Source organism: Dendrobates tinctorius, unplaced genomic scaffold (genome assembly GCF_039654945.1).
Source record: "Dendrobates tinctorius isolate UK_male_01 unplaced genomic scaffold, ASM3965494v1 ptg000004l, whole genome shotgun sequence".
In the NCBI taxonomy this organism is placed as follows: domain Eukaryota; kingdom Metazoa; phylum Chordata; class Amphibia; order Anura; family Dendrobatidae; genus Dendrobates; species Dendrobates tinctorius.
In genome coordinates, this window is record NW_027361672.1 from 4,069,379 (window position 1) to 4,096,746 (window position 27,368).

Consider the following 27,368-nt stretch of genomic DNA (forward strand, 5'->3'; position numbering starts at 1 on the left):
GTACCATCTCTATAGACATTGCTTTCTGACATCACCCTTGCATTACTACAAAATACCAATGATCATCTGTCCGCTGACGCTATTAGGTCCTCCCTATATTTAAAAGTGAATTTGTCAAAAACTGAACTCCTTATGTTTCCTCCCTCTACTAACCTTCCTAAATCCAATATTACCATTTCAGTGTGTGGTCTACCATACCTCACAAGCAGCACACCCACTGTCTTGGAATTATATTTGATTCAGATCTTTTCTTCACTCACTACATCCGATCGCTTGCTCATGTCAGCTGCACCTCAAAAACATCTCTAGAATTAGATCTTTTCTTACATTTTACGATGCGAAAACTCTTCTATACCAATATCTCCATGTATGCCAGCCATTGCACTGGTTGCCCATTTGGTATAGAATACAATATATACATCTCGCCGACAAAGCTATCCATAGTTCTGCTCCGTCCTAAATGTACTCTATATTATCGGTCTACCACCAAACCCATTACCCATGCCCTCCGTTCTGCAAATGGCCTAAGACTAATATCCTCAATAATCCGAACTTTCCACTCCCTTCTCCAAGACTTCTTGCTTACTGCTACAATTCTCTGGAATACACTACCCCAGACAATTCTATTAAATTCCCAATACCCACAGTTTTAAGTATGCCCTAAAATGCATTTCTTTAGACTGGACTATCACCTCACTTAAGTAACTATTCCGATTATTTTGCCCTTCCAACATTTTCCTCTGAATCTGGCCCTTTGTACCATCTGTTTACATACCATCCATGCTCTTCATAGCACTCTGAATCTGTGCATTATTTGAATACCCTATTTGCTAGACTGATGGCTGGACCATACATGACAACCACTTTTTATTATTTATCTTTTGTGCCTCCCCTATTTCCTCAGACTGTAAGCTTGCAAGCAGGGCCCTCATTCCTCTTGGTATCAGTTTAATTATGTAGTAATCTGTAATGTCTGATATTGTCTGCACATGTTCCCTCTGAATTGTAAAGTTTTGCAGAATATATTGGTGCTGTAGAAGCAAAATTATTATTATTAGATTATTATATTGGTCAAGGTTATAGGTCATAAGGGGTGATGATGTGTTATAGTTCATACAGGCAGACGGTGTAGAGGCTATAGTTCACAAGGGCAGATGGTTTCAAGGTAATAGTTCATAAGGTTGAACGCTGTGGTGGTTATAGATCATAAGGGGTGATGGTGTGATCAAGTTCATAATGGCAAATTCTGTGGCTGTTATAGGTTATAAGATATACTGGTGTGTTATAATTCATAAGAGTGAATGGTGGGGAAGCTATAGTTCCTAAGGATGGATGATGTGAAGGCAATATTTTATAGAAGACATTATGAAGGTTATCTTCCATAAGAGGGACTATGTGGGAGTCATATTTTGTGCATAGAGAACAGCGAGAGGCAATTCTTATTCAGGGGCTCAGCGTAAGGCAGATCTTTTTAGGACGCTTATTTTAAGACCACTATAGGGACAGATCTATCATTCGTGCAACCTATGCAGCCGCAGAGGGGCTCAAAAGGTAAGGGATCCCATTTCCACCTTCAAAACAGGTGGAATTGTGAATTATGATCAGAAATTGGACTGTAAAGTGCCCATTTACTGTTCTTGCATAGGGGCCTTTTTCTGTTTTGTCCATCAGTGGTCTACCATGTTGTGCTGAAGACGACTGGAGAAAAGGTAAGTTTGGAATAACACAGCCATTATCTGCAAGGAAAGATGCGGGCTCAGCTCCTGAGCCAAAATGAAAGACAGACACCTAATCTATGATATGTTATGTTGGCAAAAGGTTTAAACGTGTAGTATTTTAAGTTCATACTATAACTTACATCAGGAAGTAAACCATTATAAAGAAAAACTATGTCATACAAAAGTTTGGTACGTACTGTATATACTCTTAAATGGACAGAATTTACTTACCCAGAAAAATCTGTAGTGAGAATACCATAGTTAAATACATACACTCGGTTAATCTGGCACAGTGTTAGGTATCCAAGAGCAAGTATAAAAGAGTAACTGAAAAACATAACAGAAGTGACTGACAGGGCATTACATGTTATAAAAGCAACATCATCACCACAATTTATTACTTTACTTCTTTTCTGCATGTGAAGAATCAGTAATCTAAGATTATAAATTGCAGTTATTTCTGCCAAACTTTAAATATACCTTAACCCCACCCAAAAGATCAAACGTCTATGGATTAGGAGCACGAGCCGGAATAAAAAAAAAATCAAGACTGTGCACAAACAAGAATAGGAGCAGGACTCAATCTTTCCATGTGTCCCAATAGTGAAGTTCAGAGCAGATGCCCTCAAAGATCAACCACTTTGGGTAAACATGTCAGAGTTTCATATATCTGTGGGTAGCAAAGTTGACTAGTCACCTGCTTTTGTAATGAATCAGCAGCCATTTTGGGTTAATAATCAACTTTTCTTTATATTGGGATAATGGCAGCTCCGCAAGGGGGGGAATAGCGACAGTTGCCCTGGGTGCAATATGCTTAGGGACAAAATTTCAAAAGCTTTTCAGCAGCACGGTGGCTCAGTGGTTAGCACTGCAGCCTTGCAGCGCTGAGGTCCTGGATTCAAATCCCGTCAAGGACAACATCTGCAAGGAGTCCGGCATGTTCTCCCCGTGTTTGCGTGGGTTTCATCCGGTTTCCTCACACACTCCAAAGACATACTGAGAACATCTACATCCGAAGCCCCAATGGGGACAGTGCCAGTAATGTCTGTAAAGTGCTGTGGAATTAATGGCGCTTTATAAATGAGTAAATTCAATCAATAAAAGAACAAAATAAAAAGAAAGTAGCAGTGATAACTCTATTTTCCCCAGACTGCTATCCAGCTTTCACAGGCAAACACCACTTCAAACTGTGGCCCATAAAGCTGGATCCTGCCTTTGGGTCCCTGACACACTACTCTCTGTTCTGTAGGCCATCAGTGTCCCAGAGCAGGTGGGGTAATGACGTTACTACATTGCGCTGTCTGTGCCAGCTCACTGTGTGCAGGAAACAAGAGGACCTGGTCACTCAGATTAGAGGGAGGGTGGCAGAAAGGTGGCATTACTTTTTAAGGGGCACAAAAATGACATTCATGCATTCTAAAGGGGCACTGTTGGGTTTAGGATGACACTCAGGTAAAATTCATCTCTCATAGGGCACTGGCAACCCCCATTACGCCACTACACTGGGGAAATTTTGTTTTATAGGTTTTTTTTTTCTACATGCAAGAGGGCATAATATATAAATGTAGCAAAATAAAGCAGGCATCAGTCAGACTTACATATTAAAATAAAATATGAAACTTCCTCTCTGGATGAATATATATTTTTGGACCCGGAGATTAAGTACTGCATTTCTCCGAAAATAAGACAGGGACTTACCTTATATACTCGCGCACAAGCCAAGATTTTCAGCCAATTTTTTTGGGCAGAAAGTCCCCCCCCTCTCGGCTTATACACGAGTCATACGCCAGGGGGTCGGCGGGGGAGTCAGATCATACTGACCCCCCTCTGGCGTGTTTCTGCAGCCCCCCTGCTTGTCCCACGGTCTCCCTTCCTTCAGTAGTCACGTGGTACAGCTCATTAAAGTCATGAATATGCGCTTATTTATGACTTTAATGAGCGGTACCATGTGACCACTGAAGGAAGGGAGACTGTGGGAGAACGGGGCTGCAGAGACGTGCCAGGGGGAGGCAAGTATATGCTATATTCACCTGTCCCGGTTCCAACACTGCTCGCCGCTGTCTGCCCACCGGGTCCCGCTGTCAGTGACGTTCAGTCAGCAGAGGGCGCGATGACGTAGTTAGTGCGCACCCTCTGCCTGAACAGTCACTGACAGCGGGACCCGGCGGGCAGACAGCGGCGAGCAGCGTTGGAACCAGGACAGGTGAATATCTCATGTGCCGGGTCCTGAGCCAGCAGCGACACCTTTCCCCCATAGCGTGCCGGTGCCTCCGCCTGCTCAGCACACCGGCACCTGGCCCTCAGGGACAAGAGGTGAGTATGTTTTTTTTTTTTTAATAGCTCCAGCAGCAGCAATATATGGGGGCATAATCTATGGGGCATCTTATGGGGGCAGCATCTATCTATGGAGCATCTTATGGGGCCCATTCCATGGAACATTTTATGGGGCAGTGTTGTGAGTTCATTCTCACCAGTTGTGAGTTCCCCTTCTGGACTCCCTCTGGTGGTGACGGGAGGTGGTGCGGCTGGTTTGATCGGTGGAGATCTGCCACCTGAGAATGACGATTGGATCTCAGGATTCTCAGATTGGATTTAAGACAGCCGACGCCCTATTCAGTTGCTGGCGATTCCTTCTGGCTTGTCAGCTCTTGGTTTTCAGCTCTGTTCCAGTCATCTAAAGCTAAGTTTTTCTGCTAATGATCACACTTGATTTTATTGGTCTATTCAGTTTTTTGTGTGGTCTGCCAGCCCCGGCTGGGGGCTGAGCTGAATTTCCACTCTTATTTATCAGTATTTTGCCAATTGGCTTTTTGTCCCTTACTAGTTCAGTCTCTTTTTGCTCTGTCTCAAAATATTCCAGAGTGCTGATATAGTGGGAGAAGTCTAGTGACATCAGGGTTAATTTTGCTATCAGAAGTGTTGGACATTATTTTTGTAGGGTTTTTTGCAGGTTGCAGACAGTGACTTGCCTTTCCTGCCTAGTTAGTTTGGGCCCCATCATTTGCTCAGCCTATTTTCCTGCCTGTGTTTGTGCCTTCATCTTGTTTCACAGTCAATACATGTGGGGGGGCCATCTTTTCCTTTGGGGTTACCAACTTCTCTGGTTTTCTGTGGCTTAGCTTGTTTTGTTTTTTTTCTCCTCGGTGACCCATTCATAATAGGGCAGCATATGGGGCATAATCTATGGAACGTCTTATGGGGCCATAACCTTTATGGAGCAGCATATGGGGCATATTATTCTATGGAACATCTTATGGGGCCATTACTAACCTTTGCACAGCATTATATGAGGCGTATTTTGTATGGTGCATCTTATGGGGCCCATCATGAACTGTATGGAGCATTATATGGGGCTCCTGATTCAATATGGCTATTGAAAAACATTTAACCTACTGATGTCTCAATTAATTTTACTTTTATTGGTATCTATTTTTATTTTTGAAATTTACCAGTAGCTGCTGTATTTTCCATCCTAGCCTTATACGCAAGTCAATAAGTGGCAAAACTAAGGGGGTCGGCTGATACACAAGTATATATGGTATATTAATTTTGCTACAAAAAATGCTCTATGGCTTAGTTTTCAGGGGATGTTTTATATTCCATGAACAATGCCCACAAGAAAATGTATTAACAAAATTTAGATAAAATACAATTTATTGAAAAATGCTAATTAAAATATAACTATCAATTGGCCAGTAGATGACACCACATAAATATAGGGAAGGGTACAAACATATAAATTACGGTTGTAACCCTGAGTGGAGTATTCATCAAATGATAAGACCTACAATTTCCAAAAGGATTTTTTTCCTAACATGTATATGACAAATAGATGTGGTATCAATTCTTTTTGGAAACTGTATGTCTACTGGATAATTGATATACTTACTATATTTTCATTTTTCAATAAATTGAATTATTTCTAAATTTTGTATAGAAATTTTGTGTTAATCCTATTACTAATTCAGTTGCACTTTTTCTTATCTGATCTGCTGTTCTCATGGTGCAGAACCATATATACCAGTCCTATAGTGGTGGGTACATACCACATTATCGTTTAAATTACATACTTAAATTTACAATTATTATTCTCTGTGTACTTTGATTGCTAATATTGGTTTACCCCCAAAAGAATTGCACTCACCAGGCCCCAAGCAATTGCGGTAGAGTTCGCAAGTGTCTGGACTCGCACACACAAATCTGCGTCACAGTGCCCTTGACAGCAGTTGGCCCCCCATGGTGACCGGAGGCAGAAAGAATGCTCGTGCTCAGGAGCGGAGTGATACTGGTACCCGATCTGTGTGTGCAGGCTGAAGTGCAATGCAGCTGGAATGACGAGGGACCCGACAGTGACGCAAATCTCTGTATGAGAGCTAATCCACCGTCGGCACTTGCCAACTCTAATTGTTTGGGGTCTGGCAAGTGTGATTCGTTTGTGGGGTCTGCTTTGTTTTGGAGGGGTGTCCGTTTTCTGTGATGAAGGGTCCTGCTGTATTAACTTTTCTAGCTGGCTGGACATGTTCTTATCAAACTATAACTAGGGTTTGTTTTTGGAGAAGAACTTATATTTGTAGACTGTGAGCCCTCGCGGGAAGAGTCCTCTTTCCCTCTGTATTTGTGTGTGCCTTGTATTGCTCATGTTTATTGTACTTGTCTATGTATGCCCCTATTTCACATGTAAAGCACCATGGAATAAATGGCGCTATAAAAATGAATAATAATATTTGAAGCATACTCCAAAAATCCTGTAAAATCACGCTAGGACTTATTTTCAGGGTAGGTCTTTTTTGGTGAAACACAGTACATACTTTTAGATGTAGCAATGAGCGAAGTGTTTTTGATCAGTGTTAGATTTATGCGTTTTCCATACCTGTGAAGGTTTTCAGTATGTGCAAACATCATGATGCAGTAGCTCAAAAGAACCAAAGAAAATAAGTGCAAAGAGTACCTAAAACAAAAGAAACCAAACATCTGTGATCACACACGATCTAAAGCTAATGTGCTTTTTCAATATGTACATTTATAATAGAGAACTCAAAACCAAAATTACGCCAGAGCAGATTTAGGTGTTCACACTAGCTTCTCCTGAGTGGTCTTATTCATCATGGGAAAAACTAAAGCCATGAAGCCAGTATAAATGTGAACACACCTGTATGACACTAAAAAAAAAAAAAGTAGAAGCTCCAAAAGAAGAGCTTTTCCCCCCAACACAGAAGCACGTTCTACGTTTACATGCCCAATAACCATTCTTTGGAACATATCTAACAGCAATCCGTTGACAAACATGTTGTGCAGACACTACTGTTTTGGTTGCCTGAAAAAACCCATATCATCTGGATCCTGTGAACTTTCAAGTAATCATCCACTTGAAACTGATCCAGTAAGCAAAAAAACGGATCCGATTCAAAAGGAGAAAAATGGATGGCTATTTAACAGATTTGCTGTCTTTAGACTTTATTATAAAAAATGGATCCAGTTGAAATCAGCTTTTTTCAGCTGTGTCTCTTCAACTTTTTTGTCAACTGATTGCTGCTGGATCCGTTCTAATGGATCATCACCTATCCTAAGGCCTGTTTCACACTTCCGTTTTTTCAAATCCGTCAAAATCCGTTGTTTTCCGTAAAAAAACGGATCCGCCATTTTTTGCAGGATCCGTTTTTTTTGTCCCATAGACTTCCATTACGGTTACCGCGGATCCGTCAAAAAAACGGATCCGTTTTTAAAAAAACGGATCCGTTTGCATCAGTTTCCGTCAAAAAAACGGAAACGGATCCGTTTGGCGGACACAAAAACGGAAGTGTGAAACAGGCCTTAGCTATAGGGTGCATATATCAAGACTGGTGCTTTGTAGATAAGTCATAAAGCTGTAGCCTGCTGAAAGAACTTGTATCAAATATATTAAGTTATTAATAAATCTGCATCTTTGGGATGTCCATGCACCAGGTTAAACAGGTATGCTTTGGTGTAAATTTCAGCTACGTCATGTTGGTGGCATACATTAGAGTAAATCTATTGCACGGCTGTAAGCCATACTCATTTTACTGAGCCACATCCTCTTAAAGGGAATCTGCCACCCCATTTTTCAAGTATCAGCTGCCGGTACCGCCATCAGGGTCTTATCTACAGCATTCTGTAATGCTGTAAATAAGCCCCCGATGTAACCTGAAAGATAAGAAAAAAAGTGTTAGATTTTACACACGGGGGGGGGGGGGGGGGGGGGGCGGTCCGGTCTTGGGCCGATGGGTGTTGCGGTCTGGCGCCTCCCATCTTCTAATGGTGACGTCCTCTTTGCTGCCTGTCGTGGCTCCTGCGCAGGTGCACTGCTCTGCCCTGTTGAGGGCACAGCAGAATACTGCAGTGCACAGGCGCCACAACAGGCAGCAAAGAAGAGGACGTCACTGTAAGAAAATGGGAGGCGCCGGACTGGACCGCAACACCCATCGGATCAAAACCGGACCCGGACCGCCCCTGGGTGAGTATAATCTAACTCATTTTTCTTATCTTTCAGGTTACATGGGGGGCTTATCTACAGCATTACAGAATGCTGTAGATAAGACCCTGATGGCGGTACCGGCAGCTGATACGCAAAAAATGGGGTGACAGATTCCCTTTAAAGAAATGTACTGGATCAACAGGTTGTAAAATTTATGGCAAATAATCCTTTCAAGTTTTGCAGCTTTTACTCCAGCTTTATAACATCCAAAATATGATAAATTTCCCCCTTGTGTCCAATGTACTCCCCTATAGCCTTTACTGGATTAGCCAAGCTGTTCAACATGTTTTGTGCCATTTTGGCTGATACCAGAATGGACCTGTTTACATACCAAAAGTAGGATGAAGAAAAAGCAGCATTGGGGTTTTCTGCGCTGTGAAGGACATTGGTGGAAAAAAAAAAAAAAAAAATCCACGGATCACATGTGGATGGAACCAGGAGACCAGAAAGGATTAGTCTCAGCTTATTGTCAAAGTGTTTCTTCCTCAGGACAAACCACAAAAGCAAGGCAAACTCGATGTGTATACGGTGCTTAAATAAACAGTATTTTCAAATAAAGGCACAAATGAAGGCTCATGAGGTGTCAGATGACCCAACAATTGTCACTGGATTCAGTTTTGTTGCCAGTGGTTTTGACAATAATTTTTGTGTCCGACGTTACAAAGCACACCAAATTAACACAGTTAGGGTAAGTTCACACTTGGCGGTTTTTCAATGCAAATTTCAGCCTTGTTTTACAGTACCAGAGATGTCTTTGAGATATCAAAATCTCATGCACACACCCTGGTTTTTGTGCTTTGCACGTTTTTTTTTTGTTTTTTTGTTTTTTTTTACACAATAGAGCACGCCTAGTGTGAACATACCCTTATACAAGCTATACACTGACTACTTTAAATTGTATCAAAGTGTCATACCTTCAGGGTTGTCCCATTAAAAGATAACAAATATTTACAAAAATGTGAGGGGTGTACTCACTTTTGTGATATGCTGTATACATATTATACAGTGGGGCAAAAAAGTATTTAGTCAGTCAGCAATAGTGCAAGTTCCACCACTTAAAAAGATGAGAGGCGTCTGTAATTTACATCATAGGTAGACCTCAACTATGGGAGACAAACTGAGTAAAAAAAATCCAGAAAATCACATTGTCTGTTTTTTTTTCATTTCATTTGCATATTATGGTGGAAAATAAGTATTTGGTCAGAAACAAAATTTCATCTCAATACTTTGTGATATATCCTTTGTTGGCAATGACAGAGGTCAAACGTTTTCTGTAAGTCTTCACAAGGTTGCCACACACTGTTGTTGGTATGTTGGCCCATTCCTCCATGCAGATCTCCTCTAGAGCAGTGATGTTTTTGGCTTTTCGCTTGGCAACACGGACTTTCAACTCCCTCCAAAGGTTTTCTATAGGGTTGAGATCTGGAGACTGGCTAGGCCACTCCAGGACCTTGAAATGCTTCTTACGAAGCCACTCCTTCGTTGCCCTGGCGGTGTGCTTTGGATCATTGTCATGTTGAAAGACCCAGCCACGTTTGATCATCAATGCCCTTGCTGATGGAAGGAGGTTTGCACTCAAAATCTCACGATACATGGCCCCATTCATTCTTTCATGTACCCGTATCAGTTGTCCTGGCCCCTTTGCAGAGAAACAGCCCCAAAGCATGATGTTTCCACCACCATGCTTTACAGTAGGTATGGTGTTTGATGGATGCAACTCAGTATTCTTTTTCCTCCAAACACGACAAGTTGTGTTTCTACCAAACAGTTCCAGTTTGGTTTCATCAGACCATAGGACATTCTCCCAAAACTCCTCTGGATCATCCAAATGCTCTCTAGCAAACTTCAGACGGGCCCGGACATGTACAGGCTTAAGCAGTGGGACACGTCTGGCACTGCAGGATCTGAGTCCATGGTGGCGTAGTGTGTTACTTATGGTAGGCCTTGTTACATTGGTCCCAGCTCTCTGCAGTTCATTCACTAGGTCCCCCCGCGTGGTTCTGGGATTTTTGCTCACCATTCTTGTGATCATTCTGACCCCACGGGGTGGGATTTTGCGTGGAGCACCAGATCGAGGGAGATTATCAGTGGTCTTGTATGTCTTCCAATTTTCTAATTATTGCTCCCACAGTTGATTTCTTCACTCCAAGCTGGTTGGCTATTGCAGATTCAGTCTTCCCAGCCTGGTGCAGGGCTACAATTTTGTTTCTGGTGTCCTTTGACAGCTCTTTGGTCTTCACCATAGTGGAGTTTGGAGTCAGACTGTTTGAGGGTGTGCACAGGTGTCTTTTTATACTGATAACAAGTTTAAACAGGTGCCATTACTACAGGTAATGAGTGGAGGAAAGAGGAGACTCTTAAAGAAGAAGTTACAGGTCTGTGAGAGCCAGAAATCTTGATTGCTTGTTTCTGACCAAATACTTATTTTCCACCATAATATGCAAATAAAATGAAAAAAAAACAGACAATGTGATTTTCTGGATTTTTTTTTCTCAGTTTGTCTCCCATAGTTGAGGTCTACCTATGATGTAAATTACAGACGCCTCTCATCTTTTTAAGTGGTGGAACTTGCACTATTGCTGACTGACTAAATACTTTTTTGCCCCACTGTATATATTGTTCCAGATTACAAAAAAAAAAAAAAAAACACACACCCCGGAAAAATATAATTAAATACATTTCTACAAATATTTTTTTTTTTTTAAATATATATATATATATATATATATATATATATATATATATATATATATATATATATATATATATATATATATATCTCATTCCAGACATAAGAAACAAATATCAGAAAAAAAGAAAAATTATAAATGTAGTAATATATTATTTTTACTGAGTTATTGGGGGGGGGGGGGGGGGGGAGGTTCTGGGCCAATCTATATTATCCCCGTAATTCTTTTACTGCAATAGCTTTTATTGATATCGTGAGGTCTTTGGATTTTTTTTTTCCTGTTCATCTTGACAAGCTTTGGTCAAATTGATAATTGGGCCATCTGACACCTCATGTGCCTTGATTCGTGCCTTTATTTTAAAATACCGTCTGTTTAGGTATACACATGGAGTTTGCCTTGCATTTCTGGTTTGTCCTGAAAAACAAGTTTGTTAACTTTGACAATAAACAGCATTTAATCCATCCACTGAGGATCCCTGGATTTTATCCATCAATGTCTATGGCAACATAGAAAAGCACAATCCTCCTGCCTTTTCTTCATCTTGTCTGCAGCAGCCATATTGAAGTGTATTGTGCTGTTGTGTTTTCACAACCTAGCCAGGTGAAAAATTCGCTGTCTCTCAGCATCTTGGTTACTAGGATAAGACTCCATTGCGCTACTGGTTTCCAGTTAATCTCCACTGCACATTCCAAAAGTGGCATTTTGTAGGGCAATCTACTCTAATGACAAATGCTCTTGAGCTCCTGTCACATTACAATTTTACATACAGTACATAAAGTCAGACTGCAAGAAAGCATATAGCTGAAGCCATAATCATGAATGCATTTACTACTTACCATCCAAAGCAAAATACTGCGAGGTAAACACCAAGAATTGTGGCAATGCCGTGGCGGATAGTGGCATGTGCGTGTCTCGGACTTAAGTATGTGCGGAACCACACAGCAATGACCAGAGCAAGTAGCTGACATGTCACAAAGTTGACCTAAAAGAAGGAAAAAAAAAAAATAAAAAAAAAAGATTTTCTGACTTTATTTCAAGCCATTCATAGTGTCAAGGCTTCTGTTCATAATGGAGCCATAACAGCCATGGAAAATGTACAGTATATATTATATATCCACACATACTCAACTATGTGAGAAAGTGTTAGCCCCTTCCAGATTTCCTCTGCTTTTGTATGTTTTTCACACTAAGGCTATGTGCACACGCTGCGGATTCTGCTGCGGAACCGCAGTGGATTTGGCCTCCGGGGATCCGCAGCAGTTACACAGACAGCGTACAGTACCATATAAGTCTATTGGATTTACAATCCACAGTGCACATGCTGCGGTTTTTTCACCGCGGAAAAGCCGCGGTTTTAAATCCACAGAAAGAATTGACATGTCAATTCTTTCTGCGGATTCCGCTGCGGTTTGGACACCTATTCCATTGTCCAGGTGTTAAACCGCAGGTCACTTTACCTGCGGATCCGCACAGAAAAATCCGCAGCGTGTGCAAATACCCTTAGGCTATGTGCATACGGTGCGTATTCTGCTTTGGAATTTTGTGCGCAGATTTCACGAAATCTGCAGGTCAAATGACCTGCGTATTTAGTGCGGTTTCACTGCATGTTTTGTGCAGTTTTTCCCTGCGGTTTTCCACCTGCGTATTTCTAGAATGGAGCAGGTGGAAAACTGCACCAAAAGAAGTGACATGCTGCAGTTTTCATTCTGCACCAAATCCACGCAGAAAAAAATAAAAGCATGTGCACAGCGGATTTTGTTTCACATAGGCTACAATGGTGCTGTACATCACATGCAGTTCTTTCTGCGTATATGCAGCAGAAACGCACCGTTTGCACATAGCCTTAAAATGTTTCAGATCACCAAACAAAGTCAACACAAATAAGCACAAAATGCAGTTTATAAATGAAGGTCTTTATTATTAAGAGAAAAAGAAATCCAAACCTACAGGACCCAGTGTGAAAAAGTGATTGCCCCCTAAACATAATAACTGGTTGGGCCACTCTTAGTAGGAACAACTGCATTCACATGTTGATAACTGGCAATGAGTCCTTTACAACACTCGAGGAATTTTGACCCATTGAGGGCAGAGTAAAGTAGTGCATTGCACATGTGCCGGACCTCTCTGACCTTTCCCGGCGCCTGCGCACTGTAGTACTTTACTCTGCCCTCAACAAAAAAGGCAGGTATCAGGTTTTGCAGCGTTTTTTGTGTCAAAACTTGATTAAATAGAGCGTGCACGAGAGACAAAACCCCAGTAGTTTTCCCCCTAAACCTAATAACTGGTTGGGCCACCCTTAGTAGGAACAACTGCATTCACACGTTTGTAGTAACTGGCAATGAGTCCTTTACAACACTCGAGGAATTTTGGGAATCTTGGGCATGAGAGCCGCAGATAACTACTGCGCATGCCCGAGATTCCCAGCCCCGCAGTGTGAATAAATCATAAGCGACTGCGGGGCGGGATCTGTGGCCGCACGATATGAAGGCCAGGATGTGATCTGAGAGCACGGGCATGTCGGGCAGCGCTAACTGCACATGACCAAGAAGATATAGTACAGCGCAGGCGCCAGCATTTCAAAAGAAAACTGAGGAGGCGGCGCCAAATACGAAATGAGTGATGGATGCGAGGCGTCTGTCAGAGGGGGAAAGTATAGGAGTAGCCCCGGCACACTAATGACATGAAAGTAGAGTCTTTGCAACGACAGTCTTTTTTGTTGTGATTTTATTAAATAAAATCACAACAAAAAAGACTGTCGTTGCAAAGACTCTACTTTCATGGCATTAGTGTGCCGGGGCTACTCCTATACTTTAGCTTTGGTTTTTTTTCCCAGAGCACCTAAGTTGGGGTTTGAGCCTGTCATATCTACTTTATGTCAGAGGGGGAAAGACCTGCCCCCCTGTCAAATTTCAGGTATTTTTGAACAATTTTATAAACTACTAGCTGAAGAGCCCAGCGTTGCCTGGGCATAGTAACCAACTGTGGTTAGTTATAACAAATTATAATGATTATATTGCACATAAAAAACCGTGCATCTAATCCTATCCTGTGTGATACTGACTGCTGAGCTGTGTATCTAATCCTATCCTGTGTGATACTGCCTGCTGCGCCATGTGTCTATTCCTATCCTGTGTGACACTGTCTGCTGAGCCTTGTATATACTATTCTGTGTGATACTGTCTGCTGAGCTGTGTATCTAATCCTATCCTGTGTGATACTGACTGCTGAGCCATGTATCTATTCCTATCCTGTGTGACAGTCTGCTGAGCCTTGTATCTAATACTATTCTGTGTGATACTGACTGCTGAGCCATGTATCTATTCCTATCCTGTGTGATACTGACTGATGAGCTGTGTATCTAATCCTATCCTGTGTGATACTGCCTGCTGCGCCATGTGTCTATTCCTATCCTGTGTGACACTGTCTGCTGAGCCTTGTATCTAATACTATTCTGTGTGCTACTGTCTGCTGAGCCATGTGTCTAATCCTATCCTGTGTGATACTGACTGCTGAGCTGTGTATCTAATCCTATCCTGTGTGATACTGGGCTCCCCCTGCAGTCTGTGTCAGAGGGTGGTCTGTGTTGGCACAGTAATAAATTGTGTTATTTCCAGCTTTACAGAAGGGCGATAACACCATAGAAATGATAAGAATAATAGGCCTCAGTTACCACAACTGTCTACAAAGAAAACTGTTGCTGATAGCAACCAATCACAGCTCATTTTTCATCTTTTAAACAGCTCTGGGACAGCGTGGCGAGTTTTGAGTGGCGACTTTTGTGTTTCGACTTTTCTGTGGCGAGGTTCGTGTATGTGTGGTGAAATGTGTGCTGAGGGTGGTATATGTGTTGAAGCAGGTGGTAGTGTGTGGCGCATTTTGTGTGTGTGTTCATATCCCCGTGTGTGGTGAGTCTCCCATGTCAGGCCCCCACCTTAGCAACTGTACGGTATATACTCTTTGGTACCATCGCTCTCATTCTTTAAGACCCCCTTGTTCACATCTGGCAGCTGTCAATTTGCCTCCAACACTTTTCCTTTCACTTTTTCCCCCAATTATGTAGATAGGGGCAAAATGGTTTGGTGAATTGGAACGCGCGGGGTTAAAATTTTGCCTCACAACATAGCCTATGACGCTCTCGGGGTCCAGACGTGCGACTGTGCAAAATTTTGTGGCTGTAGCTACGACGGTGCAGATGCCAATCCCGGACATACACACCCACATTGAGCTTTATATATTAGATTATTTCTGCGGTGGAAGGGACGCCAAATAAAAGAGCCACCTTGACAGAATGCAGCATTAGTGCTGCACAAGGTGGCTCTTACTTAATAATGCCTGGGGTGGGGGTGACAGGTTCCCTTTAATTTATATTTAGGAATTTATTTATAACAGTGTTTCATTTTTTTTTTTTTATATTCCTGGAAAAACCCTTTAATTTAGGAATAAAGTAAAGTAATAAGGATTTAGTAAATAAATTAATGCAAGCTGTCTTAAGTAAATTGGGCAAGACTGAGTTTTCACTAAGATTTTATGGCACTCCAACAACAACACAGTCGCTGCTTGTACAATTATATGAGCTTGTAGCTGTAATTATGCTGAAAGAGGAATCAGCAGGTTCTCTCTGTAGGTTTGAGTTACACTCTAAAGCTTGGCAGATGCCAACACTTCTGCCTCCAAGAATTACAGGATGGTTGTGATTCATAACTAGGCATCCTTCTCAGTCCTCAGCCTCCAAATGGTTGGCAGATGGGAAGCCACAAATACATCCTCGTGTAAGTGGATGAGGAAAGCAGTTTCCGCCTGGTAGTTTGTGGTCAGTAGCAGGCAGCAGTACAAAAATGTCAACATAAGTTTCCCTTATATGAAGAACAAACCTGAAGATGACTTACTCATCTTGATCCAATGTTAAAATGTTACTTTTATTAACCCCTTAATCACACAGCAAATACCAAAGTTAATTTGAATTAAAAAAAAATAAATAAAAATAATACGGTACTTTATTTAGAACCAAACTTAGCTATTTCTGTATTTAATTTATGATGGAAAGTTTGCTTTTTGGCTGTTCGTTTTATTTATACACTTTAGAACCCTGTTTCCTCCATTTTGGTCGCTCTCCAGTTCAGATCCCCAAGTAGAGTTTAAGGGTATGTGTGCACGTTGCGGATTTTGATGCGTTTCCGCAGCGTTTCTGGACGCGCGGAATTGCATCAAATCCGCAGTGCAGAGTGCACACAATGTTAATAAATGGAAAATCCAAACACGCTGTGCACATGCTGCAGAAAAATCCGCGCCGAATCGCAGCGTTTTATTTTCCGCTGTAGTGCCGTAAAGTGAGAGGCTTAACTCCAATGACACACTGTGGGAGGGTTATCTCCGGTCACTGTGTCATCGGAGGCCTATAGAGCGGTCACATCTGCTGATGTGACTGCTCTATAGGGGAGATCGTCGTGGGACACTCGTTTTTCAAGAGGGACTGCGTCGGACAGGGAGTATTTGTGTTGGGCTTTTTTTTTTTTTTTTTAACACAGGAGACGATGGCTTCGCTTGGATTTAGGAGTTTAATAAAAAAATGTGTAGTGTTTTATTTCATTAAAATAATTTTTTCTGGCTGTGTCTTTTTTAACCCTTTAATACTAAAAGATTAATAATGGATAGGCGTCTTATTGATGCCTCTCCATTATTAACCGGGCTTAATGTCACCTTACAATAGCAAGGTGACATTAACCTCTTATTACCCCATATGCCACAGATACACGGCAGTGGGATGAGAAAGGCTAAGTGCCAGAATTGGCGCATCGTACAGATGTGCCATTTCTGGGGCGGCTGCGGGCTGGTATTTGTAGCCAGGGGGGTCCAATATCCATGGGCCCTTCCTAGGCTATGAATATCAGCCCGCAGCTGTCTGCGTAGCCTTTCTGGCTATAAAATATAGGAGGACCCCACATCATTTTTTTGGGGGGGTCCCCCTATTTTAATAGCCAGTAAAGGCTATGCAGACAGCTGCGGGCTGATATTCATAGCCTGGGAAGGGGGTAATACCCATGGCCCCTTCCCAGGCTACAAATTTTGGCCCCCGGCCATCTGCTTTCCCTCTCTGGTGCAGAAAAATGCGCGAGCCCACACTTTTTTCTTCAAAACTAAACATACTGTTCATTAATAAACATCGGCCTTGCTATTATTTACCTATCTATCTATATCTATCCATAGACATATCTATCGATCTATAGGTCAATCTAGTGTGTGTATATATATATATATATATATATATATATATATATACACATACACACGAGTGTGGGTTGGACAAATGTAAAAGAGAAGGTTGGACCAGAAATTACATCAATTTTTTTTTTTTTTATAAATAACATATCTTTATTTAGCTTACAAAAACGCATACAATCTGCTTGAAAAAAAACGCACTGATTTTTACCTGTGTTTTCTGCCAAGTGGTGCAGATTCTGTGCAGAAAGTTCTGCAGGCAATTCTGCAACGTGTGCACATACCTTGAGATTATTTTTGTGTGCACACGTTGCAGATTTGTTGCGGATCCGCAGCGGGTTTTCCGTGCGGAATCACTGCAGATCCACAAGTGTGAGACCAAACAATGTTAACCAATGGAAAAAAAAAAAAAAATTGCTGTGCACATGACGTGGAAAATTACGCACAGAATCCACAGCGGTTTATTTTCCGCTGCAAGTCAATTCGTTGTGCGGATTCCGCAGTGTTTTTACACCTATTTCTTTATAGAAATTCGCAGGTGTAAAAATGCATACAACAAATCCGCACTAAGGCTGGGTTCACAAGTAGTGGAACTCTCGCGGAAATTACCACGAGAATTCCGGAATTCCATTCCGCGGGAAAATCGCATTTTAAATTCCCGCGGAAAAACTAGCATTTTGCAAGCGTAATTAGCTTGCAGAATTGCTAGCGTTTTCCAAGGGATCTGTAGCATCGCTTGGAGAACTGATTGTTTGACGAGTGTGACCAACCTGTCATAGTGTTTGACGAGTGTGACCAACTTTTTACTATTGAGGCTGCCTATGCGGCATCAATAGTAAAATATAGAATGTAAATAATAAAAAAAAAAATATATATATTGTTATTCTCACCTTCCGACGTCCCGCACAGCCTTCCCGCCTCTCTCCACGCTCCCGGTTCCAGTAATCCTTTGCGACAATTACCGCGATGACGTTCGTTCTCGCGGGATCGCGACGTCTCACGGTCATTCGCGATGACGTCGCGCGAATGACCGCGAGACTTCGCGATCCCGCGAGAACAGATGTCATCGCTCGCAAAGGCTTACTGGGACCGGGAGCGTGGAGAGAGGTGGGAAGGTGAGAATAACAATATTTTTTATTTTAAATTCTATTTTTCACAGGGATATGGTACCCAAAGCCTGGAGGACAGTCTCCTCTCCTCCGGACCGTGGGTAGCATCCGCAAATGTTCTGCTTACTTTTCCCATGGTGTGCACAGCCACATGCAGAAAGTAAGCAGAACAATGCATTCCTATGGGTGCGGGATCTCCGCGATATTAATGAGCATGCTGAGTTTACCGCAAAGCGATTCCGTCGCGGTAAAAACCGCAGCATTAGCACAGCATTGCGGAATCCCATAGGAATGCATAGTATGCTTATTTTTCGCGCTTTTTGTGGAAAAACCGCTGCGGAAACACGAAAAAAAGCCACGTGTGAACTCCGCCTAAATCCGCACAAGAAACGCACAAATAAAATGCGGATTTTGACCTGCGTTTTCTGGCAAGAGATGCAGAATCCGTTCAGGAAATTCCTGAGCCCAATCCACAACGTGTGCACATACCCTTACTGACTGCTTTGTTCCATGGGTTAATATTAAGCAGAAAAATTATATTAACCCTCAGCAATTCATATATGCTGGCAGCGGATACGAGGTAGGGTTGGGGTCCCATATTGTACCGGGGGTGGGACCCACATTTAGAGCAGAAATATGCAGAGAAATGTAGCATTGCATGGCACCTATTTAAATAAAACGGTGAGACATGGTCACTGCATGTTTTTCGGGATTTTTGTGCCTTGCGTGGCATGGTCACGACAATTTGCGGATTGCAACATGATCTCCATTTGCTGTAAATATACAGCGAGTTATAAGCAGCATAGCGCAATGCTTTGCGATCAGGGGAGCCCTCGACGATGTCCATTTACATTAATAGGACATACGGACGGGAGATGTTGTCAGGCATTGTTTTTACATAAATAAAAAGTAAAGATGAAAAAAATGCATCTTCTCTCAAGCCTAATATTAATAGGCAATGTAACCACACTTCCTAGACTAAATTAAATAGCTCATGTCTTCTTATACAGAGATGTAGCCATGGACTGTCAGATAGCAGGTAAGTCCAATTGTTCCATTTAATGAAAACTCCTTTTGTAACAAGCAAAACCTGTTCTCCAAGTACAGAGGGCTTGAGTAAGATTTTCCACCATACTGCAGAATTGGACTGCATTCCAGACTCCGATATATTTAGATCAAGAATCATGAAACATTCTCCTGTATTTGTAAGGGTGCTAGCAACTTAGCAGCAACCTCATCTCATTTGGAGTCTCCATCGACCTTCGGATTCTAAGGCTCTGCAGACCTATGTCTGAATAGAGTATACGGGCACATACTTGTTCTGCGCTCCATTCACTGTCCACAGGACTGCTGCAGAGAGCGCTGCACTCGCCTTTCTCAGAAAAGCTGACATGCTGCGGATTAAAAAAATAATGTACTGCAGGTCAGCTTATGCAGTGTAAAAAATGGACAGTGAGCATGAGATTTCTATAAATCCCATCCACTTTGCTGGAACTGTAATCAAAAGCTCACCAAAAACCCATCATAGGGAGTTAACCTAAAACTAGGAGAACAAGTGTCAATTATGGTGTTAAACCAGAGATTACAGCAGGCAAAAAGAGACCGGTGCATCCCTGGCATTTGAAATCACACAGGCCCATGCTGTCCCCCCCCCCCCCCCATCACCAGATGAGATATATTGCTAATATTACCCTGGAGGGAGGAAAGCAAGATTTACTACAAGACCAATATTTCTAATGATACCTGTGGCCTGCTGGGGTAAGTGACAGAGTCAGCGACTTTGTGCTCCGTCACAACTCTTAAGACACTTGTGTCTTGAGAACACAGATTCTGCTAACAATTTAGCAGACAAGGTGGCCCACGACCAGACAGGCCCTTCTGCCATTTGCCAGAATTGCCAAATGGCCAGTCCAGCCCTGTGTGCACTACCAATATATAGTGTGCACCTCACTGGGGAGGTCAGCCTCGAAGTTCGAGAAGCACAGCCATGTACAGTGGAGCAGGCTCAGAATTATGAATCAGGGTCTCAGCGCCTGCATCATGCTGCTTTTGGATTACACAGCAAAAACGTGATCACAGATTCCATTTATGTAGATAGGAATGATCTTGTTTCTTTGGGATGCATTATTATGGTAAATATATCAAAGTAGGATATGTTAGTATAAATCCTGGAAATGTACTTCATAAGAAATCTTTAGGGTTTCCTCTTTATGTCAGTTTCTAGACACGCTGGGTGACCAGGAAGGCTATCAGGAGAAGTCACTCAATTCTCCTACTCAGTAGACTCAGTAGAAAAGGAGGATCATCACTGCGCTGCCGCAAGAAGAATTCCAGGAATAGTAAAGATTCAACATTGTTCATTCAACGCGTTTCAGGTGACCCCTTTGTCAGGACATACCACATGCAAGGTCTATGATTTCTGTATATTGTATGTGGTATGTCCTAACGAAGGGGGTCACGTAAACCCTGAAACGCGTTGAATAAACCACGCTGAATCTTTCCTACTCCTGGAATTCTTCTTGCGGCAGCACGGTGATGATCCTCCTCTCCTACTGAGTATATACTTCTATCAGGTCGTGCACTGACCTGTGGATCTGCAGCAGCCGCCATTATTACATGTCCTTTTTCATCCTCACCAGGTGAGTAGTTCTCTTTGTGGGTTAACCCCGTGTAACGTAAAATAAGCCCCTATCACGCTTTTGTGTCTCCCTCTCTTTTCCTGAATACTCAATTCTCCTAGTCATTTATGGCAAAAGAACCTACCACGGTAATAAAGTTATATGGAACAGTAGTCAACAGCCTAAGGAAAAATCAATTATAGGTGTGAACATGTAATCCCTTTAAAAACCAAGTTTTTATTAGAAATATTAAAAAACACCTGCCCAGTGTAAGAAACAACGGTTATAGATAACCATAAAAATAGCCATAGCTTGGGCCTAATAACCCACAAAATACATACAAGGACACTGTGCTAGTCCTAACTAACTTCTGCCTATCAGTTGAGGTTGCCACCCTAGGGAGCACGTTATTTGGCGCCCCCACTCATCGAAGGCTAGCGCTGTCTTCCCTGGATGTCCCTTACGATAGGCAGGTGGGAAAACATATAGATTTAAGATAAGAAATAAAATAAAAATAAGAGCAATTATTGCCAGAAACCAAACAAAAAAAAAAAAAAAAATCAATGTTGAATCTCCTGCAGGTATCAGGTAGGTTACACACAGTACACCACAGATAGCATAATAGTCAAAGATATAGTAGTCGGTCCATATGACAACTCCCAAAGGTAAAAAAAGTAAAACCTCTTTACCACTGATACTAAGGCAGGGGTGAATGCGTCACCCAATATAAGCAAATCAACAAAGACATTATGCTTGACAGACAATACAAAATAGTAAATGCTCAGAATAGAGCAAGGACTTAAAGGTCGGCTCATCATAGCACCCTGCATCTTTGGCATTGCCACTATCCACTAGACCTCCTGCTGAACTGTGTAGACGGGATATGTTGAGGCATAGCCAACCTTGATAAGTCCCTGCCATTTTGTATTGTCTGTTTTAAAGGGATAATATAAAAGTTACTATGAACATTGATTTGAGTGAACATTGCCCTGTGTTACAGTCCCCCAGGCTGGTCCTAAAAGAACATTGGAAACTTTCAACAAAACCAGAATGAATAAATCTGAAGTACGGTAATTGAATTATTTTGGAAAAAAATGATTAAAATGTTGTCCCAACTGGGTAACCATGGTCCATGTCATATTAGAGAAATTACATCTCTTGGGGGAGAGCCAGGAGATCTCTCGCTGGCCTCAGACAGCCATTATTGTTATCTTAATGCCAAGCTAATAAATCTGGCTCCAGGAGTGGTCTGACGGGCTTAGAAGCTTGTACTCCCATGTAAAGCTAGAAAGACAGGCTGACAATGGGCACAAATCTTGTACGGACACTCGTGTTTTGTGGGCACATGATACAACGGCATATATAGTGTGTTGTAATCCATTAGGCAATACAGTTACAAGAAAATAAAGCTTGGGGGTTGTGCAAATGTATCTCAGAACTGAAACCAAATCGCCACAACTGATCTGATTTTTGATAGAGTACAGATTAAATTAAAAAAATTTTTTAAAAAAACTGCGGTAACAGTTATCTAAGAGAATTTACACAATTCCTTATCAAATAAAGCCAGAATTCTGTGTCACGTTTATTAACGGTTTTAGACTCTTTGTACAGTCATGGCCAAAAGTTTAGAGAATGACACAAATATTATATTTTCACATGATCTGCTGGCCTCTGGTTTTTATGTGCGTTTGGCTGGTTTCACACTTGCGTTTTTTTTCGCGGTATTTTAGCGCTAAATAGCGCATGCGTTTTTTTTTCCTATACTTTGCATGGGATGCGCTTATGTGCGCATACACATGCGTTTGTACGCGTTTTTCCGCGCATGCGTTTTTTTTGCGGTATGCGCTCGGGCGCACAAAATGCAACCTGTTTCATTTTTTGGGCGTCCGACTTGCCTCAAAAAAACGCATGCGCTCGCAATGCGTTTTTTTACAGCAAGACACCCATTATAAGTCTATGGTGAGCATATGTGCGCATTGGCATGCTTATGTATGCGTTTTTTTTGCACATGCGTTTTTTTTGTTAACCATGGAATTTAGGGGTTTGGGTTAGGGTCAGGGTTAGGGTCAGGGTTAAGTATGGTTTGGTTAAGGGTTAGGGTCAGGGTTAAGTATGGTTTGGTTAAGGGTTAGGGTCAGGGTCAGGGTTAAGTATGGTTTGGTTAAGGGTTAGGGTCAGGGTTAGGGTTAGTAAAGTCATGGTTTGGGTTAGTGTGAGGGGCCACCTAATGTTGGAAAAAAACGCAAACGCGGTAAAAACGCACTAAAAACGCATACAAACGCTGCGTTTTTTTCATGCATGCTCATAAAAATGCTTGAAAAAAACGCAGCAGTTGTATGCTTTTGTATGCGTTTTTTCAATGCGTTTTTTTTGCGGGAAAAACGCGCTGCAAAAAAAAGCAAGTGTGAAACTAGCCTTAGTCAGATGTTTTTATCACATACAGAAATATAATTGCAATCATATTATGAGTAGCAAAAGGTTATATTGACAGTTAGAATGAGTTAATGCAGCAAGTCAATATTTGCAGTGTTGACCCTTCTTCAGGACTTCAGCAATTCTCCCTGGCATGCTCTCAATCAACTTCTGGATCAAATCCTGACTGATAGCAGTCCATTCCTGCAAAATCAATGCTTTTATTTTGTCTGAATTTGAAGGTTTTTGTTTGTCCACCCGTCTCTTGATGATTGACCACAAGTTCTCAATGGGATTAAGATCTGGGGAGTTTCCAGGCCATGGTCCCAAAATCTCTATGTTTTGTTCCCTGAGCCATTTAGTTATCACCTTTGCTTTATGGCAAGGTGCTCCATCATGTTGAAAAAAGGCATTGTTGATCGCCAAACTGCTCTTGGACGGTTGGGAGAAGTTGCTCTTGGAGGACATTCTGGTACCATTCTTTATTCATGGCTGTGTTTTTAGGCAAGACTGAGAGAGAGCCCATTCCTTTGGCTGAGAAGCAACCCCACACATGAATGGTTTCAGGATGCTTGACAGTTGGCATGAGACAAGGCTGGTGGTAGCGCTCACCTGGTCTTCTCCGAATAAGCCGTTTTCCAGATGTCCCAAACAATCGAAAAGGGGATTCATCAGAGAAAATGACTTTACCCCAGTCCTCAGCAGTCCACTCCCTGTACCTCTTGCAGAATATCAGTCTGTCCATGATGTTTTTCCTGGAGAGAAGAGGCTTCTTTGCTGCCCTCGAGACCAGGCCTTGCTCCAAGAGTCTCCACCTCACAGTGCGTGCAGATGCACTCACACCTGCCTGCTGCCATTCCTGAGCAAGCTCTGCACCGCTGGTAGCCCGATCCTGCAGCTGAAACACTTTTAAGAGACGGTCCTGGCGCTTGCTGGTCTTTCTTGGGTGCCCTGGAGCCTTTTTGGCAACAAGGGAACATCTCTCCTTGAAGTTCTTGATGATGCGATAGATTGTTGACTGAGGTGCAATCTTTCTAGCTGCGATACTCTTCCCTGTTAGGCCATTTTTGTGCAGTGCAATGATGACTGCACGTGTTTCTTTAGAGATAACCATGGTTAACAGAAGAGAAACAATGATGCCAAGCACCAGCCTCCTTTTAAAGTGTCCAGTGGTGTCATTCTTACTTAATCATGACAGATTGATCTCCAGCCCTGTCCTCATCAACACCCACACCTGTGTTAATGGAGCAATCACTGAAACGATGTTAGCTGGTCCTTTTAAGGCAGGGTTGCAATGATGTTGAAATGTGTTTTGGGGGATAAAGTTAATTTTCTAGGCAAATATTTACTTTGCAAGTAATTGCTGTTAAGCTGATCACTCTTTATAACATTCTGGAGTATATGCAAATTGCCATTAGAAAAAAATGAAGCAGTAGACTTTGTAAAAATTAATATTTGTGTCATTCTCAAAACTTTTGGCCATGACTGTATGTGAGATGCGGTGGTTGGGCTGGGGATTGTGAGCTGTGTACAGTTTGTGTTTTGCAGACATGTGATTTCAGTCTAGTTTGATAAAATACACGAAATGTACTAAAGGTGTTAAACATATGTGGCTGACATCAAACAGCCAGTGTCTGATACATGATATATCAGCTGTCAAGTTACCTTTAAAGGGAATGTGTACCAAAATTTTTATTTTATTAACATACGTTAAACAGTTTATTTCTAAACATATCAAATTCAAATTGTGTAATGGTGTCCCTATGTGATCTGAGGGGAGCAGTCATGTTATTGTGGCTGCTCCACTCAGATCACAGTAACCGCTCATCAGGTCCGGGTACCAGTCCTGAGGCGGTTATTACATCATAGATAAAACACTACGGAGAAAGGAGCACAAATAGGGTCTTAATCTGACAAACAATTAAAAATGCTTTCATCAGACTCTGCTAACCTGACCCATGACTGTATGGGTTTTGGAATCGTTATTCAGCTGCTCTGGGTCCACGGGTTGTCAAACTGATGAGAATGAAGGCATGGAGAATTTGTGGATACCTTCCGCGCTGCCGATTCTTGAAGACGTTAATTCACAAGAATTTATTAGACACCACGTTTTGAAGTGGCAGGCACTTCTTCAATTTTCCTGAACCAGCGAGCCCCGTGACGCATTGTTCATTCCTCTCCTTCCAGATCAAGGGATCTTCTAACTTCATGTCAGCAGCTGCGGAGCTGGGATTCCAAACACCAAACTTGTAAAAGCTATATAATAAATCCAATCATCAGCAGCACAGCAGGCATCTGCAAATTCTCCATGTCTTCATTCCCATTGGTTATTTCATCCACTGACGTGTACTCACCACTGGATGACGGCACTGCCACATGCATCAGCTGTCAAGTCACCTTTAAAGGGAATGTGTAGCAACATTTTTTTTTTTTTTTAAAGACGTGTATATTATTTTAAACAGTTTATTCATAAAATTATCAAATTAAATAATGTAATGTCTTAGGGTTTTTTCATAACCTTTTAACTGAGCAAATATTGCAGCCAGAGCCATAGAGACGGCGGTCAGTGCCTGACCCCAATTCCTATACCAGTGTTCCCCAAACACATCATGGTTTCAAGATTTCCTCAGAATTGCACTGGTGAGAGAAGATGTGACAATTTCTTATGCCTTGCTAATTCCATCACATGCGCAATACTACGGAAACCCTGAAAACAGTCTGTTGGGGGTCATGAGGTTCGTAAACACTGCCCTATACTGTGGCTGCCTCAGTTGTTAACTGGGCATGCCCCCTGGTGTGCCCAGTTTAAAGCGGAATGTAGAATCCGGCGCCATTTTTTTAATAGCCATGTGACCTGAGTGGAGCTGTCATTTCATTGTGGCTGCTCCTCTCAAATAGCAGTAATTAACAGTGACTGCTCATCAGGTCAGGGCACCAACACGAACGGTTATTTCATCCAGTGATGTGTACTCGCGGCTGGATGAAGTCACCACCGCAGCCCGGCCCCAATGAGCCCTCTCCAGAAGTTACCGAGATCTGAGTGGAGCAGTCACGTCATTGTGGAAATCATATCACAATAATAACCGCTGACCAATAAGCACAGGTCCGGGCACTAAGGCCGCAGCAGTGAGATCATCCAATGGGGACTACGCATCATTGGATGAAACCATCGCAGCTCTGGTGCCCGGACCTGATGAACAATCACAAGTAATTACTGTGATCTGAAGGCTTCACTCCAATCACTGTGATTCCCCTCTGAGTCGTGTATATAATCCTACAAGGTGTGTGTGCAAGATACAGTCCACACACAAATGTACTTAATCCTATAATGAGAGCTCCAGTCTGCACAGCCATGTACATAATCCAATCATAAAACATACAGTCGGCATAGCAATGATTCTGATCCTAGCTTGTGTGATACAGTCAGATGAGTTGTGTATTTAATCCCATCATGTGCGATATTCACTGATGAACCTTGTAAGGCCATGTGCACACATCCAGTATTTGGTGAGATTTTTCCCCCAGTATCTGTAAGCCAAAATCAGGAGTGGAACGGTCAGAGCACAATAGAAACATTTGCACCATTTCTGCATTTATCACCCACTCCTGGTTTTGGCTTACAAATACTGGGGGGGAAAAAAAAAAAAATCACCAAATCCTGGATGTGTGCATGTGACCTTATTGATGTGATCCAAGCACTGCAGCGGCAATGTTGCGACTGCTCCGATCAGATCTCTGTGAAGCCCAGTGAGCAGCACAATGCCAACTAATAGAATTGGAGCTGCCAGCCATTCTCGGTTACACTGTTCACATCTCGTTATTATGTTGCAGTCACCAACAAAATGGCTCTACATTGTGATCCAAAACGTCAATCTTTTCTAACTTTTTGCAAATACCCAGAAGGGGAGGAGTGATCCTGCCCACATGTACTGCAGTTGTTATGTGAGCTAGCAATGCACTTGATCTTCATAGCAATTTTCATCACCTGCTCCCCCTAGTCTTTCAAAGTTGAAAATATCAAAATTCTTAATCATTTTTCATATTTTACCAATAAAAATTAATACTTATTCTTTTTGATGACATATTCCCTTTAAGCATAGGTGAAGCTTAAT

At 42.1% G+C, this 27,368-nt stretch overlaps 1 protein-coding gene across 1 annotated transcript in view; it reads right to left on the bottom strand.

The window, feature by feature from the left end:
* LOC141081555 (lysophospholipid acyltransferase 1-like) overlaps window positions 1–27,368 on the bottom strand; it is a 72,796-nt gene that overhangs the window by 39,804 nt on the left and 5,624 nt on the right. Inside the window, exons 2-4 of the mRNA XM_073566110.1 lie at window positions 11,738–11,883; window positions 6,589–6,666; window positions 1,950–2,045 (exon numbers count right to left, since the gene is read on the bottom strand). Of these exons, the coding sequence (XP_073422211.1) occupies window positions 1,950–2,045; window positions 6,589–6,666; window positions 11,738–11,883 (320 nt within the window). The remainder of the gene's footprint in view (window positions 1–1,949; window positions 2,046–6,588; window positions 6,667–11,737; window positions 11,884–27,368) is intronic.